General features: G+C 43.4%; 2 protein-coding genes across 2 annotated transcripts in view; one reads left to right on the top strand and one right to left on the bottom strand.

The window, feature by feature from the left end:
* The window catches only part of LOC143291504 (adhesion G-protein coupled receptor D1-like), a 16912-nt gene extending 16310 nt beyond the window's left edge, over positions 1 to 602 (bottom strand). The window contains exon 1 of the mRNA XM_076601392.1: positions 570 to 602. Coding sequence (XP_076457507.1) covers positions 570 to 599 — 30 coding nt within the window. The 5' untranslated portion in view covers positions 600 to 602. The remainder of the gene's footprint in view (positions 1 to 569) is intronic.
* A 13837-nt stretch (positions 603 to 14439) lies between these two features.
* The window catches only part of LOC143291703 (dixin-like), a 32418-nt gene continuing 29370 nt past the window's right edge, over positions 14440 to 17487 (top strand). Inside the window, exons 1-2 of the mRNA XM_076601726.1 lie at positions 14440 to 15156; positions 16153 to 16282. Of these exons, the coding sequence (XP_076457841.1) occupies positions 15115 to 15156; positions 16153 to 16282 (172 nt within the window). The 5' untranslated portion in view covers positions 14440 to 15114. The remainder of the gene's footprint in view (positions 15157 to 16152; positions 16283 to 17487) is intronic.

The following is a 17487-nucleotide window of genomic DNA, read 5'->3' as shown; positions in this document are numbered from 1 at the left end:
CCCCCCCACACACACACACACACACTACACACAAGCACACAAGCACGCACACACACAAGTCATAGCACACAATCGTAAATAGTACCCAATCAAAAATACTACCAACAAATTCTGAAACTATCAAAATGAAGGAAGGAAGTAATGGATGAAGGAGAGAAGAAAGTCACAAAGCAATGAAGGACGGACTAATGGAAGGAAGGAAAGAGGGATTAAAAAGGAATGAAAAAACGAAGCAAAGGTAAGACTCATAACAGTAACAATAACAACAATTGTAGAAGGGAGTAGCATCAGAAACAACAGCGACGGCAAAACAATTACTTCGTTTTCTTAAATGATAATAATAATAATAATGATGACGACGATACATTAGAATATCGTTCTTGATATATCATTTTAATGGATATTTCTATAGCACTGCAGAGCACTACGCCCTTCACAATAACACCATGTCGTCAAAAAAAGGGAAAGGCAAAATCGAGACAGACAGACACGCAGACAGACAGAAATACAGACACAGAGAGACGGGCAGATAGACAGACAGACAGACAGACAGAAAGATAGTGACATACCGTGATATTTCCGGTCTGCATCAGAAACATGTAGTTGGCCATATCAGAGTCATTGTTGGTCCACGGCTGAATGAACAGAAATAAGTGGATTGATAAAGAAATGAATAAGTGAACAACAATGTAAATGCATATAAAACTTTTCCATCTACACATAACTTGCATTGATCTGATCGCTGGATGTGCTCTTTATGTTGATTTGTATGTATTTGTGATTTTTGTGTGTGTGTGTGTGTGTGTTTGATACCTCGTTCCTTGGTTTATATTTTGACTATATGAATGTGATGTATCTGTTTTGCTGTGATTGATTTGGCCTATGAGATGTGAAACTGTGTATTACTTGTGTTGATTTTTGTACAATCATTATGTCACTTATTCTTAAAGTTGTATATTGTATTGTAAATCGTGATGAGTCCCATATGAAATGAGGCTACTGCGCTATATAAGCCTTCATTTTATTATTATTATCATTATTTGTTACATATAAACATGCATACATGCATGCATAATATACAGACAAAAACAGGACAACATAGATATATAGGCATCTATACAAATACCTACCTACCCACCTACAGACATCAGACAGACAAACATGAATGAATGAATAACTGAAAGAAAAAAAGTAAATAGATAAGACAAGTAGATAAATGAATAAATGAATGAACAAATAAATGAACATATAGATATAAAAGAATGAATAAACAAATATCAAACAAACAAATAGAATGAATGAATGAAATTATGAATGCCAAAAACTATAAAACAACAAATTCGCATTCCGGAAAACATGCACACAAACACTCATACTCACACTCTCTCTCTCTCACACACACACACACACACACACACACACACACACACACACACACACACACACACAGCACACACACAGGGGGAGGGGGGGAGGGCGGAGGGAGAGAGAGAGAGTCAACGGATGAATCAAACCAACGTACCATGGTTGAAGTGAGAGATGAAATCACCTCAGTCGTAACACAGTTCCTCACAAGACACCACCTGGAAAATAATACAGCCAGGGCTTTGAGATACAGACATGTGATTAATTAAGCATTGTGTCATGTCGTATGGTATGGTATCGTATTGCAGTGTATCATCACGACACATGTCTGCATCATCTCCAGGCTGCTCTCCCCGGGCAGCGTGTCGGCACTGCTGAACAACTGTGATGAGTGGGGGGTGGGGGAACTGCGGGGGGTGAGGTGGGGTGGGCGGAGTACAAAGACTAGAAATGTCGAAGGCAGGAACACTAGAAAATTTAGATCAGAATAATTAAAAGCCAAAACTAGATGAAACCATCGAAGTTCGACAGGACATTCAAACACAATAACAAATAAAACGAAAAGAACTATGCACATACATGAAATCATAATATTTACATGCATAAAGAGAAGCACACATACATACATGCATACATGCATCTTTATATGCAAATGATTTCACAGAGAGCCATACAGACAGACAGACGGACGGGCAGACGGGCGGACAGGCAGACAGGCAGATTGACAGTCAAACAGACACAGAGAGACATACAGAGACAGACAAACAGACACACTAAAACAGAGGCAAATAGTACAAACACAAAAAACTCACCCAGCACTGACAAAAACACAGCCTCAACAGTCACGTGATAAGATAAGCAGACTTATAAACAGTTGACTAAAACTATCAATCAGGTCAACGATACGGAAACGTAAAGTCTGTTTTCCTACCTACTGTTTTCTGGCAAAACAACGAGAGAGAGAGAGAGAGAGAGAGAGAGAGAGAGACCTCAGAGCACAAGCAGAAACACTGTGGTCAGATGTCTCCACCAGCACCCTGACGGCCTTTATACCATCGTGCTCAGTCTGTCTCTCGCCTGTTCCATCTACGAGGGAAGCCGATTATGGGCGGGGGTTGTTCAGTTTATTACTCACCCCCATGTTCCTCACTCCGACACCAACTCGCTTCTTTCGCTTGCAGAGCACAGGGTGAGAGTGGGAAGCAGGTGGGAGAAGGTTTCACCTGGATGTCATGGTAACAGTGCTAAGAATCGGCTCAGAACCGCTCTGTAACCATCCAGGACTGAAAGTTTGCCACATTTCCGTTCGTGTGTTTGGGGCTTGTGAATTAGTTATTGGCAGACTTAACATACATATATATATATATATATATATATATATATATATATATATATATATATATATATATATATAGTATATATATATATATATATATATATATATATAGTGTATATATGTGTGTGTGTGTGTGTGTGTGTGTGTGTGTGTGTGTATTTCGATCAACTGATGATCACATTAACGATTTCAAGATAACGCACCATTCCATTTGAATGGAAAGAGAAAATGCGACGTACAGCTTGCTTAATAGCAATATGATAATAATGACAATGTGTATGATAATCAGTCATGTCCGACTATCACCTTCAGAACAGTAGATGAAGCAACTGCTGTCCTGACTGGTTTGTCGTGGATTGTGTCTCACCCAAGTTACATCCACACTCTCTCGACCAAGAGGGCTTTAGGACAGTCGGCGTTGGGATGGTCCCCAAAGGCCAACTAACCCCCAAGGCTGTAGCACTAAGAGCCAGTGCAATCTTGCCTCCTAGTTTGAGAGTCATAGTTGTTCACATATGTCTCTAAGCTGTAAATGTATTCCCATTGCAGTGGAGAAACCATAGCATCATCAACAACAGCAGCAGCAGCAACAACAATAATGATAATGATAATAACACCACTACTACTACTACTACTACTACTACGAGCTGACAGACTTGCTGGTAACGCAACAACAACGAGCGACCTATATCTAGGAAAATCGGAAATCCTCAGAAAAGTCAAAGAATATCAAAAAGAACAGGTACAAGGCCATCACACCATCAATCGCCTCAAAGAAATAAAAGCAGAGAGAGGGAGCGGCCGCAAGTCTAACATGAAAGGTAGAGCACGGTGCTTTGCAAATCAAATACTGAAATATCAGCATCATTTCCAAACCAACATTGCGCAAATTTCTTCAAAACGGAACAGAGTCTCTGTGGGCTTTTCCAAATACAGTAAGACTGAGCAACACACTAGACGCCAAATTCTTGGCATCAGAGATCTTTTCCCACCCCTCTTGCGGCCAATCAGTGGCAGCCTCTGTGCGTGTGTGTATGTGTGTGTGTGTGTGTGGGTCTGTGTGCGTCTGTGTGTTTGTGTGCGTGTGTGCTTGTGCGAGGGTGTAAGTGTACACAAGTGTCAGGAGAGTTCTGTGCACGTGCGTGTGTGTGTGTGTGTGTGGGGGGGGGGGGGCTGGGGGGAGCGCTGGGGGGGGGGGGGGGGGGGCGGGGGGGGGGGGGGGTAGAGGATGAAGTATGTGTGTATACATGCCTACACTGTGGGAGCAACGGAATATTGGAACGTGCGGGTGTGTATATATATATTTGTATATATGTGTGGGGGGTTGGAAGTGGGGAATATGGGCGTATGTGTATGTGCTTCTACAAGTAAGTGTGCCTCTGTGTGTGTGTGTGTGTGTGTGTGTGTGTGTGTGTGTGTGTGTGTGTGTGTGTGTGTGTGTGCCGTTGAAGCTGCGATACGTAGCCTAGAAATGAATGTGTGAGTGTGTGGAGGAGGGGAGGGGGGTGCAGGGTAATGTGTGTGTGTGTGTGTGTGTGTGTGTGTGTGTGTGTGTGTGTTGGGGCTCATGTACGTTTATGTGTATTTGATTGTGCTTTCATATCTGGGAAACTGCATGTTTGTTGCATATCTGTTATGCATAATTATGTGTATGTGTGAATGTGTGTCTGCATGTTTTACATTTATTTGCTTATTTATCATCATTGTTTTCTTTTTTATTTATTTATTTTATTTCATTTCATTTTATTTATGTTTTTGTGGGGGTTTTATGTACGCTTACAGTTGACTTCACCAAGTTTTTGCGCCTTATAAATATTATCATTATTAGTAGTAGTTCTTTTTTATGTATTTATCTATTATTTATTTACTTATTTCTTTTTATTTCATTCTTTTTTTTTTCTTTTTTTTTATTTTATTTTATTTTATTTTATTTTTTATTTTTATTTTTTTGTTCTTCTTCTTTTTCTCAAGGCCCTGACTAAGCGCGTTGGGTTACGCTGCTGGTCAGGCATCTGCTTGGCAGATGTGGTGTAGCGTATATGGATTTGTCCGAACGCAGTGACGCCTCCTTGAGCTACTGATACTGATACTGATATCTATCTATCTATCTACTTACATACTTTGCCCCCTAAGTATTATTAATCAACAGATCTATCTACTTGTGTACTTGTTTATTTTTCGATTATTGATATTTTTTTCTGATCGATTACTTGTTGGCTTCTCATTTTTATCTGTCCACCCTTGACAAAAGCCCAGTCCTGACATGAAGGAAGTGACAGCCCATGCACACACACTCACGCACCGAGGCACTGCTCACGTTGACGCCACGTGCACACGTCACTTAAGCCTGCTTTGTGATTGGCACATGGGGTAACCACGTGATTCCTCGTGAGGAAGAAACATGGACGTCACTGCGTGGGCTTTGTTTAATTTGTGAGAGCGATCAGCGCTGAGAGAGAGAGAGAGAGAGAGAGAGAGAGAGAGAGATTCTTTGTTAACGAGGGTTATAAACAAGCAAGGAACTTACTTGTCAGCACCCATCCTTCGCCCTAAAGAGGAAAAGCAGCAAATTGTGAACAACAGGGACTAAATCGAAACGTATAATAATACATGAAAACACATACATCACTACAGTGTGTGTGTGTGTGTGTGTGTGTGTGTGTGTGTGTGTGTGTGTGTGTGTGTGTGTGTGTGATTTACTCTAAGTTACCATTTTAAGGGGTTCTGTTGTTGTTATTGTTGCCTACTGTACTTATCGATTGTACGCATGGGCGGCCCTAGGTTGACATCAAAGCATTTTAAAGTGTTTTTTTTATATATGCATGTTGAATGACTTATTTTCGTGTATTCATTATGTGTATTACACCACAAATGAATTTCTCTTGTTGAGATAATAAAGCGCTCTGTGTTCTGGTGACTTTGGCATCACCATCAGTCTGGTGACTCTGGAATCACAATCAGTCTGGTGACTCTGGAATCACCATCAGTCTGGTGACTCTGGAATCGCCATCAGTCTGGTGACTCTGGAATCACCATCAGTCTGGTGACTCTGGAATCGCCATCAGTCTGGTGACTCTGGAATCACCATCAGTCTGGTGACTCTGGAATCACCATCAGTCTGGTGACTCTGGAATCACCATCAGTCTGGTGACTCTGGAATCACCATCAGTCTGGAAATCGTCAGGGGGACATGAGGCCTGAAGCGCTGTTCTGTCGGCAGCTGTCGAGAGAAGACCCTGAAAGTGTTCCCCGTCCAGTCCTTGGTGCTGTCTTGGGGGCCCTCAAATGTCTTGACCAAGCTCCTCACGCAGTCATGTGTCTTGTGCTCTCTATATCAGATGAAGGGCAATGTCCTCAAGCATTGGGTTTCGATGGCCTCGATTCTTCTTTCAGTGACAGCCAACATTGTCAATGTCTCAGATATCTTTTTTGTGTGTGTATCCATGTTGAATTACTTATTTTCGTGTATTCATTATGTGTATTACACCACAAATGAATTTCTCTTGTGCCTATCAATAGCGGTAGGGAAACAACCAGCGACTTGTAGAGCTTGAACTTTACTTGGAATCTGATGTTGCTCTCCCACACTTTCTGGGTCATCGCTGCTGTGGTTGTAGCGATCTGTTTTCGTACTCCTGCTGTGGAAGTGTCATATCGTGACAGAATGAATCCCAAGTATTCGAAGGTCATCACTTCTTCGAGGAGCTTGACATTCATGGTGACGTTGGCACTGGTGACGTCCACGCTGTTCACTGAGACCATCGGTTTCTCTGAGACGACTTCCGTCCAGTATACCTTGGATCTGTCCACAAGTCTGTCGGGTCCTGGAGCTCACTGTTGCTGTCTCCTATGAGATCAATGTCGTCTGCAACACGCAGGTGTGTAGGTTTTGAAATGTCTCTTTCGCTCCAGAAAACTGTTGAAGATAGTAGGGAAAAGGAGACACCCTTGCCTAACGCCCACATTTCTTTGGAAAAGGTCTCCGATCTGCTTGTTGAGGGTGTATTCTGTGGTGACTGTCATCATCATCAGCATCATCATCATGATCATTATCATCAGTCCCTCAGCTTGAGAATGGTCGGGGGACATGAGGGCTGAAGAGGCAGACGACCTCCTCGTGCAGTTCGACTTGGATTTAAAGCGCTGGCTGTCAGAACAGTCGGTCTGGTTGTGGATTTGCCCGGTGAGTGAGTCCATGTTGCGGTTCACGACAGCTGAAGGGGGATTGGGGGGGGGGGGGGGGGGACGGGCTGGTCAGGGTGACGATGACCTCGGGTGACTTCCTGGTTTGTTGTTGAACCTGATTCAAACATACAGGCGTCTACAATACTATACAATACAACACAATACAGCAGTGGTACTTTTATTTAACGTCTTTTCATATCATTATAATAATAATGACTGGACATTTATCAGCTCTTTCCTCATTGCACAGAGCGCTTTACAATCCACACAGACACGCATACGAAACACATTCAGTCGTCAACTCACAATCAGGCACAATAGACATAATATGCGCATTCAATTCGTATGTACAATACAAACATACATACATATATGCATGCATGCATCCATAAATACATACATTCGACGCACAAACAATACAGCCTTACAAATATACCAACACAATCAACTAACTACTTTCATGTATGAGAGAGGGTCTGAATGAAAAGCTGCTGGAAGAGGAAAGTTTTGATGTTAGAGTTAAAGGAAGGTTGTGAGGGACTGTGATGGACGTGGTGAGGCAGAGTTCCATTTTTGAACAGCAGATGAGGCTCGACCACCGTGCTGTTCTCTTTTGTATTTTGGGACGCGGAAGGTTCTATCATCGGCAGCACATGTGTGATTTCAGGTACAATACAGTCATCTGTTCCCAACCACAGACCCCCATTCCTCTCTCTCTCTCTCTCTCTCTCTCTCTCACCCATCACTGCACTCCTCACCTGTCAGTCATGTGCGTGTCGTCAGATTCCCTGGGCGGGGAGTTAGAAAGGGGGGTGGCGTGGGGAAAGAGGAGGGGGGGGTGCGGGGGGGGGAGGGGGGGAATTGAAAGGGGGGTGACAGAATGAGGCAGGAGTAGGGGGGGGGGGGCGCGGTTGTTGCAGGTTGAAAGTCGAATGTCGTATGAAGATTGTGTGAAACGCAACTGGTTTACAGTTCTCGTTTTGGCGCTGTTTTGATTTTCCATGTAGGACTGCGACGGGGCGGAGGGAGGGAGGAATTTTATTTGTTTGTTTGTTTATATGTTTTGTTTTGTTTTGTGTTGTGTTGTTATTGTTTTTTTGTTTGTTGTTGTTGTTGTTTCGGTTTGTTTAGTTGTTTGCTGTTGTTGTTTTTAATGAACCTTCATTTTCTTTTTAGCATCAAACAGAAAAAAACGAAACAAAAAAACAAGGAGGGGCGGGGGGGGGGGGGGGGGGGTGCTTATTGTAACGGAAATAGAAAGGTGTGTGTGTGTGTGTGTCTGTCTGTCAGTGATGCCAGGAAAGACACAAACAAAGGGACAGTCAGAAATCACACAGTGCAAGAGAATGATTATAACGATTGTCCTGCACACCGCATGTAGGACCACATCACAGTTACTTGTGTGTGTGTGTGTGTGTGTGTGTGTGTGTGTGTGTGTGTGTGTGTGTGTGTGTGTGTGTGTGTGTGTGTGTGTGTGTGTGTGTGTGTGTGTGTGTGTGTGTGTGTGTGTGTGTGTGTGTGTGTGTGTGTGTGTGTATGTGTGTGTGTGTGTGTGTGTGTGTGTGTATGTGTGTGTGTGTGTGTGTGTGTGTGTGTGTGTGTGTGTGTGTATGTGTGTGTGTGTGTGTGTGTGTGTGTGTGTGTGTGTGTGTGTGTGTGTGTGTGTGTGTGTGTGTGTGTGTGTGTGTGTGTGTGTGTGTGTGTATGACGCCGTGAAAGAGAGGGCAGGTGACAATACAAGGCAAGATATTAATAGATAAACACTGGTGGACTTTTTTTTCTTCTTTTTTTTAATCAAGTCCCCACCCTAAATAAGGTCTGCACTACAGAATATTAAATGATAAAAAGCATAAACACAATGGTAATAAAATATACAGAAAATAAAACAAAAGAAAGGCAACACACACACACACACACACACACACACACACACACACACACACACACTGAGAAGCGGAGAGATAGAGAGAGAGGGGGGGGGGGATTCGGGTGGGGGAGGGGATCAGGGGGGCGGAGGGGGTGGTGGTGCATGAGCAAGAGCGCTGTCCTGTCACATGGCAATTTGCACGTGCAGCACTTCATGTCTGTCACGTGAATCGGGATCGGTGGAGTGTGGAAGGGAGTGGGGGATTATCTGGAGATTGATTGCAGTGATACATGTGATTTCGTTTTGTGTTGGTCTGTTTGTGTGTTCGTCTGTTTGCTCCTTTTGTTGTGTTCTGGTCTGTTTGTGTGTTGGTCTGTTTGTTCCTTTTGTTTGCTTTCGTTCTGTTGCTTTAGTCGCTCTTGAGGGCGAGATGCATGTAAAAATAACTTGTCTTCATTTCATGACCCATCTTAAATGCGGTCCCCCCCCCCTTCCCTCCTCTCTCTCTCTCTCCTAGAGAATAGTAACTACAAGCTTGGCCGTGTCGAGTCTCGCTGCACATCGTTACAGATACAGAGAATCTGATGTTAATGACCTGATTTACACAATATGCTTGAAAGAGAGAGAAGACGAAGTGCATTTTTGTTTTGAGTTGCTCGACTCTTAAAAGGTTTATAAAAAGAAAAGAAAAAAAAGGAGATATATTCAGGTAAATGTTGCTGACAACCTTGTACATTGAAGCTGTGCTTATCAAGTTGATGTCATCCAAACGGTAAAATGATAAATGGAATTTGTCCATTTTTCTGCATAAAGCATTCAAATTGAGAGAAATTGCAATATCGTAATATGTTTTGCTAATGTATCTGTGTCACATATGATTTTGGTGTTCTCGTGTTTATTCAAACAAATGCGACGCAACAAATATTAGTTGTTAACCCATTCATAGCGTCTAACTGATGAATCATCCGTATCCGAATCTCTCCACGAAAGGAGTAAAACGGCATACGTTTACTATGTGTCTGCTTTTTCTTCCCCCGTCACTGACATTGTGAAAATCTGACTTCTGCACAGTCCGAGCACACAATGAAATCCACAGCACTACCCGCGGGGCCTGACTGTGAAGGCCGCGGCACTCAACTACAACAGTGGTGTTGCCACAGTCATCAAAACTACATCCACAGTAAACACACTGTGTGCCCAAGGCTGGGGATCCAAGCCCTACTTCTTTCGTCACAATCCCCCACCCCATGTCCGGTTGAAGCAGGACTATGTATGGACATCTATCGTGAAGAGATGAGTGACTCCAGAGAGGACACACCCTGGAGACAGACGTCTATCGTGAAGAGATGAGTGACTCCAGAGAGGAGGACACATCCTGGAGACAGACGTCTATCGTGAAGAGATGAGTGACTCCAGAGAGGAGGACACATCCTGGAGACAGACGTCTATCGTGAAGAGATGAGTGACTCCAGAGAGGGCACATCCTGGAGACAGACGTCTATCGTGAAGAGATGAGTGACTCCAGAGAGGACACACCCTGGAGACAGACGTCTATCGTGAAGAGATGAGTGACTCCAGAGAGGAGGACACATCCTGGAGACAGACGTCTATCGTGAAGAGATGAGTGACTCCAGAGAGGAGGACACATCCTGGAGACAGACGTATATCGTGAAGAGATGAGTGACTCCAGAGAGGACACATCCTGGAGACAGACGTCTATCGTGAAGAGATGAGTGACTCCAGAGAGGGCACATCCTGGAGACAGACGTCTATCGTGAAGAGATGAGTGACTCCAGAGAGGACACATCCTGGAGACAGACGTCTATCGTGAAGAGATGAGTGACTCCAGAGAGGACACATCCTGGAGACAGACGTCTATCGTGAAGAGATGAGTGACTCCAGAGAGGACACATCCTGGAGACAGACGTCTATCGTGAAGAGATGAGTGACTCCAGAGAGGAGGACACATCCTGGAGACAGACGTCTATCGTGAAGAGATGAGTGACTCCAGAGAGGACACACCCTGGAGACAGACGTCTATCGTGAAGAGATGAGTGACTCCAGAGAGGAGGACACATCCTGGAGACAGACGTCTATCGTGAAGAGATGAGTGACTCCAGAGAGGACACATCCTGGAGACAGACGTCTATCGTGAAGAGATGAGTGACTCCAGAGAGGAGGACACATCCTGGAGACAGACGTCTATCGTGAAGAGATGAGTGACTCCAGAGAGGAGGACACATCCTGGAGACAGACGTCTATCGTGAAGAGATGAGTGACTCCAGAGAGGACACAGCCTGGAGACAGACGTCTATCGTGAAGAGATGAGTGACTCCAGAGAGGGCACATCCTGGAGACAGACGTCTATCGTGAAGAGATGAGTGACTCCAGAGAGGACACATCCTGGAGACAGACGTCTATCGTGAAGAGATGAGTGACTCCAGAGAGGACACAGCCTGGAGACAGACGCACAAAAGCGACCGCACTGCGGGCAGGTCTCGTCTCTTTGCGGAACTGACACTTCTGAAGACGCCCCTCCTCAAATGCCAGAAATCACTTCTTCTTCTTCTCCTCTTCCTCCTCCTCCTTCTTCTTCGTCTCCTCCTCCTCCTTCTTCCCACAGGTTTGCTGACTATTCACAACAATGTGACACGTACACATTCATTCATTTCAGCACACACATGCATCGCCCACTCACACGATGGATGTGGGGAATGTCAGGCTGAGGGAATGGACGTCGGGAGGGATGTACAGAGAAAAAGACACACAAAGGAACAGCTAACAGTGGAGTGGTGGGGCATTGGGTGAAGGGGTCATCAGTCAGTAAAAATTACAAGCTACCCGGCCCGGCACTGCAGATACACAAATATATATATATATATATATATATATATATATATATATATATATATATATATATATATATATATATATATATACATGCACTCAAGCCCAGACTAAGCACGTTAGGTTATGCTTTGGACATTCGTCTGCCTAGCAATTTGTCCGAACGCAGTGACATCTCCTTGAGAAACTGAAGCAAAGGTTTCAAATTGCTGGGAATCATACAAACATTGAATATCGCCGCGCATCTGGTGCTCAGATCTGCCTCTGCCGACAGCCATGCATATCGCATGATCGAATGGTATAATAACAAAATATATCATCGTTAGCACACACACACACACATACACACACACACACACACACACACACACACACACGCACGCACACGCACGCACGCACCGTGACGAAATTGACATGAATAGTAATGCACATGCGCCCTGTTTAACCCGATACACACTGTTTAAGGGGAAATGTGAAAAAAAAAATCCTTCGCTAAATCGGACAAATAGAAAGAAAGGAAATGAGAAGAAAGGGGACGGGAATGAACAAAGGAAGGAAGAAAGAAAGACTTGAAAGAGAAGAAAGACCAACAGACAGAAGAAAGAAAAAGAGAAGAAAGAAGGGGGGAAAGACCAACAAATAGAATGACAGAAAGACGCACGATTAAGAAAAGAAAATAGAAAGAAAGAAAAGAAAGAAGGACTGGCTGAACGAAAGAGAGAAAGAAGGAAACCGAGAAAGTAAAGAAAAGACTAAAAGGTATGAAGAAAGACTGGACAGACAGAAAGAAAGGAAGAAAGGGGGTGTGTGGGGAAGAAGAGGAAAGACAGAATCAGAAAGAAAAACTTGACGCCGTCCTGTCCCCCAGCCTTGACACCTTTTCTCAGTCAAAGGTGTCAGGCCTACACTAGACCCTCCTCCCCCCCCCCCCCCCCCCCCCCCCCCCCCCCCCCCCCCCCCCCCCCCCCCCCCCCCCCCCCCCCCCCCCCTGCGCACTCCCTAAAACGCCAATAATGGTCAAAATGTTGACCGTGGGTGTACATGGAAGAAGAAGAAGAAGAAGAAGAAAGAAAGAAAGAAAAGAAAGAGCTGGGCGGTTCATAACACCTCAGTGTGTCTGTACTAAAAACAAACACAAAAACAAAAAAAACCACAACAAAAACAAACAAAAACCCACTATCGCCGCGTCAAAGCGACTTTTTCTGTCCACAGCACAAGGGAGAGAAGTCTTTCTTTTCTTCTTTTTTTTTTTTTTTTTTTTACGTCACAACAAATAATGAATCCAGTTACTGCCCACTTGGTATTCACTGAGGGAACACAGACTTGGGGGAGCAAAGAGGCCCCTGAGGTCTAGCTCCAAGAGGCTTCATTCCCTATATTAATAACCCACTACCGCAAGACCCCAGTCGTATTGACAAAGTATGTCTATTCGTCTGACGAATGGCAGAGAAAAGAGTAGAGAGATACAGGGTTAGAGGGAAAGAATAAAATCATGTGTCTGTCTCAGTTGCTGCTTCTCTCTCCCTCTGTTTCTGGTTGCTGGAATCTCTCTCTCTCTCCCCTCCTCACTTCTTCTTTCTTTTTTTTCGTGAAACCATGCGCTTTATCAGTACCGTCTTGTTAACTGTCAAATAATAATTATAGTAGTAGACTTTTTGTTTGCTGATGACTGTGCCCTCAACGCTGGATCTGAAGCTGACATGCAACTCAGCGTCGACAAGTTTGCCACTGCCAGCAGGAACTTCGGCCTTACCATCAGCACGAGGAAAACTGAAGTTCTCCATCAGCCAGCCCCAGGGAAACCCTACGTTGAGCCCAACATCACAGTCAACGGTCAGAGACTCAGTGCGGTGGAGCGGTTCACATACCTTGGCAGCACACTGTCACGAAATGCGACCATCGACGATGAAGTGAACGTCAGGATTGCAAGAGCAAGCGCAACTTTTGGTAGACTCAGTGCAAATGTCTGGAACAGAAGAGGCATTAGTCTTGAGACCAAGCTAAAGGTCTACAGAGCAGTAGTTCTCCCCACACTACTGTACGCCTGCGAAACTTGGACAGTGTACCAACGACATTCCAAGAAGCTGAACCACTTCCACACAACATGCCTCAGGAAGCTACTGAACATCAAGTGGCAAGACAAGACCCCAGACACAGAGGTGCTCGCAAAAGCCACCCTTCCCAGCATCTTCACCATCCTGATGCAGTCCCAGCTTCGCTGGGCTGGACACGTGGCGCGCATGCCAGACCATCGGCTGCCCAAAAGGCTCTTCTATGGCGAGCTGCAACAAGGAAAGAGATCACACGGAGGTCAGAAGAAGCGCTTCAGAGATACTCTGAAAGTCTCTTTGAAAGCGTTTGATATCAACCCTGACTCCTGGGAGGAATCTGCAGTGGACCGTGACAAATGGCGCGCTGCTGTGCACAAAGGCGCCAGGTTGTGCGAGGCCAACAGGACTGCTGCAGCTGTTGAGAAGAGGCAGGCCAGAAAGTCACGGGCAAACAAGCTCCCTGACAATGATATGCCTGTCTTTGTCTGCCCCAACTGTCAGCGAACATTTCGTGCGCAGATTGGACTATTCAGCCATCTGCGCACTCACAGATAGATTCATGAGCATCCTTCCCCCCACCACACCACCACCCTCCCCCCATCCCCCATCCCCCATCTGGATGACAACGATGATCATCATCGATCTCGATGGACACACACCACCACCATAGTAGTAGCGCGACCATCTTGGAACGAACAACAACAAAAGGGAGAGCACTCAAGTTTTCATCAAACTTTACAGTCGAGATGACTTTGCTTGAGGATAACGTATTTCCTCCTTCAAATATTAACTGGAATCTCTCTCGTTGAATCAGCAACACAATGGGATTCAACAAACATCCAGGACGGTCTCTTAAATCGTTTTCTCCTGTGTGTTTTTTCTGGAAACAAAACTGAGCAGACGACATCAATTACAGACACGATGTGATGGCCGGAAAAACACCGGAAAGCGGTTACATCCGTTGGTATGCAAATTGAGAGGGACGCCACAAGATGGAAGGCTTCGAAAGTCAGAAACTAAGGAAGACGGATGCTTGATGATCAGTCATCTCTGAAGAGACCGTTGTGGATTAACAAATCCATTCAGTAACTGGATAGGCACAGTGACGTTGTTCTTGTGTTTTGTAATGTACTAAGTACAAGTGTGGCTTGTCCTGCTTTGTTCGGACTGATATAGTTGGATAGTAAGACTTCTGCGCACTAATACACGTTTTAGGTGTGTGTGGATATGTAGCGATGTGAGTTCAGATCGAGCAAAACGAAAACTTGCTTTTTAACATGAGAGAGATAAACAAAATTTTAAGTTTCTCAGTTCGACGATGCACAATTTTTATGACATCCAGATATTTTGCAAATCAAAGCTTTTGGATGGAACTCGCCTCTTTGATTATTCGTCAAGAAGAGCTGAAGAAAGTGTTGAGCAAATGACATAAAATCGTTGAATCCACCACAGTAAAATCACCAATGGAGTCAGAGGGCACAAGAACTGTCTGGATTGAACCTCAAGTAAGTTGCCAAATAGTAATCGTGTTGAAGAACTCAGTGTGAACTTGTGTTTGAGTATGAATCTTAGAATAGAAGCATGCATGAAATGAGTAGCATAATCCTGAAAAGATGCTTTTAAAAAAATGCACCCAAAAACATTAAAGGCAGAATGAACAATAATTTGGTGTCACATACTAAAACTGATGCAAACAATAAGTTGATGCATAATGTTGACAAAAGAGAATCAGTTATTTCCTCAATTCCCAAACTAAAAGGCTCTCATGCCAGTCATGGTTATTATATTCCATTCACAAACAATGCATGAAACTAAAGGTTCATTATTGATTCAAAACTCATTATGAAAGATCATGAGACTAAGGTTTGTCAAACTTCTGTTTATAATTACAGACTTCTTTGATATATATATATATATATATATATATATATATATATATATATATATATATATATATATATATCCATTATTTACAAGTGCCATAACCACCTTTGTGTGTATACGCAAGAAGGTGATTGAATACACACACTAAAGATCCTGTAATCCATGTCAGCATTAGGTGTGTTATGGAAACAAGAACATACCCAGCATGCAAACCCTCGAAACGGAGTAAGGCTGCATACATGGCGGGTAAATAAACAAAAGGGTCATACATGTAAAATGTTTCATGTCTGTATGAGTGTATGTGTGCCTGATTGAAACCTGAATGACAGTGATGAGTGCCCATTAGCAGCTGTCAGTCAGCTCTACCCAGGTAGGCAGCCTGTTGTGCAAATGACTTCGTGTTTGTAAAGCCCAGTATCCATAAATATCTATATGATCATGATTTCCAATTCACAATCAATAAAACTAAGAATTCATTATATGGAGAAAAAGCGAATGCTATATATGTGTGAATCACTTTGTATGTGTGAGTGTGTGTGTGTGTTTGTGTGCACGTGCTAAATACTCATTGTTATATTGTATTGATGATATGATGTTGCTTTTGTTGGGTGTTTCAGCAACAGCTGGGGGCTTATGTTGCCTGGGTGAATTCTCAGCTGAAGAAGAAACCCGGTGTCCATTTGATAGAAGATCTGAGGAACGACATGCGAGATGGAGTAGTTTTTGCTGATATTATTGAGATCGTTGGTGAGTAGTTTTGCTCTGTGTGTGTGTGTGTGTGTGTGTGTGTTTTTGACTCACTGTATGTTTGTGTGATTATTTGTAATTTGGTGGTACTTCTAAGTATGTGTTTAAAAATGTGAGTGTGTGTATGTGTGACTCTGAGTGTATACACATTGTGTGTTTGTGCTGTGTTTTTGTGTATGACTTTGAGTCCGTTTTTAAGTCAGTTAAATCTCTCAATAAATTATTTCCCTTATTAATGAACTTTTTCACCATGATTACTTTATTCTTTCTTGAAAAAAGATCTATACTGACTGAAAATACAGGAAAAAATTTTTTTTTGCATGCTTCTTCGTTAGTTTCTTGTTCAAACACCTTATTAATGATTACGTATGGATACTTATATAGTGCCTGCCCTTGGCCAGAGACCAAGCTCTATGTACTTTACATAATCATATTGCACAACAGGCTGCCTGTTAGGATATAGTGAACTGACAGCTGCCATTGGGCGATCATCATTTGTGTCCTGTGTAATTCAGTCACGTTTCAGTTATGTATGCATGCATGCATACACTCACACAGACATGTAACATTTTACATGTCATGACCATTTAATTCATTTACCCTGCCATACTCCTGTTTAGGGGTGTATGCATGCTCAGTATGTTCTTGTTTCCATAACCCACTGAACAGTGGGGTGGGTGTGGTGGTGTGCTTATATTCAGATCAGTGGTTTTGACAGTGGGTTGATTATTTTGATCCAGACATTCCTTTATTTGGGGATGGTGTGTGTGTCTCTGTGTGTGGTGTATTTTTTCGTGTGTATGTGCAACGTTTATTGGCCCAACACTCAGCTTATATCACAGACTGACAAAAGTTAACATTTGGGCCAGCAGCAAAGTGAGAGCTGTATGATCAATGGTTTCTCCATTACAATGGGAAGTAATTTACAGCTTAGTCTTTTGTGAAGGATTATGATTCTCAAACTAGGAGGCAAGACTGCACTGGCCTTTGGGAACCATCCCAGCACTGACTGTCCTTAAACCCTCTTGGCCGAGAGAGTGGGGATGTAACAAGACATTCTCCTCTAGAATCAAATTCTAGCTCAGATTGTTGGGACAGCAGTTGCCTCCTCTGCTGTTCTGTGGGTCACATATTAATTTTATCACAATAAAACTTCTTTTTTTCTGTGTTGTCCATTCATTTTCCTTTCAGAAAATATTTACTTT

Source organism: Babylonia areolata, chromosome 17 (genome assembly GCF_041734735.1).
Source record: "Babylonia areolata isolate BAREFJ2019XMU chromosome 17, ASM4173473v1, whole genome shotgun sequence".
Classification (NCBI taxonomy): domain Eukaryota; kingdom Metazoa; phylum Mollusca; class Gastropoda; order Neogastropoda; family Buccinidae; genus Babylonia; species Babylonia areolata.
This window is presented reverse-complemented; position numbering and strand designations above follow the sequence as displayed.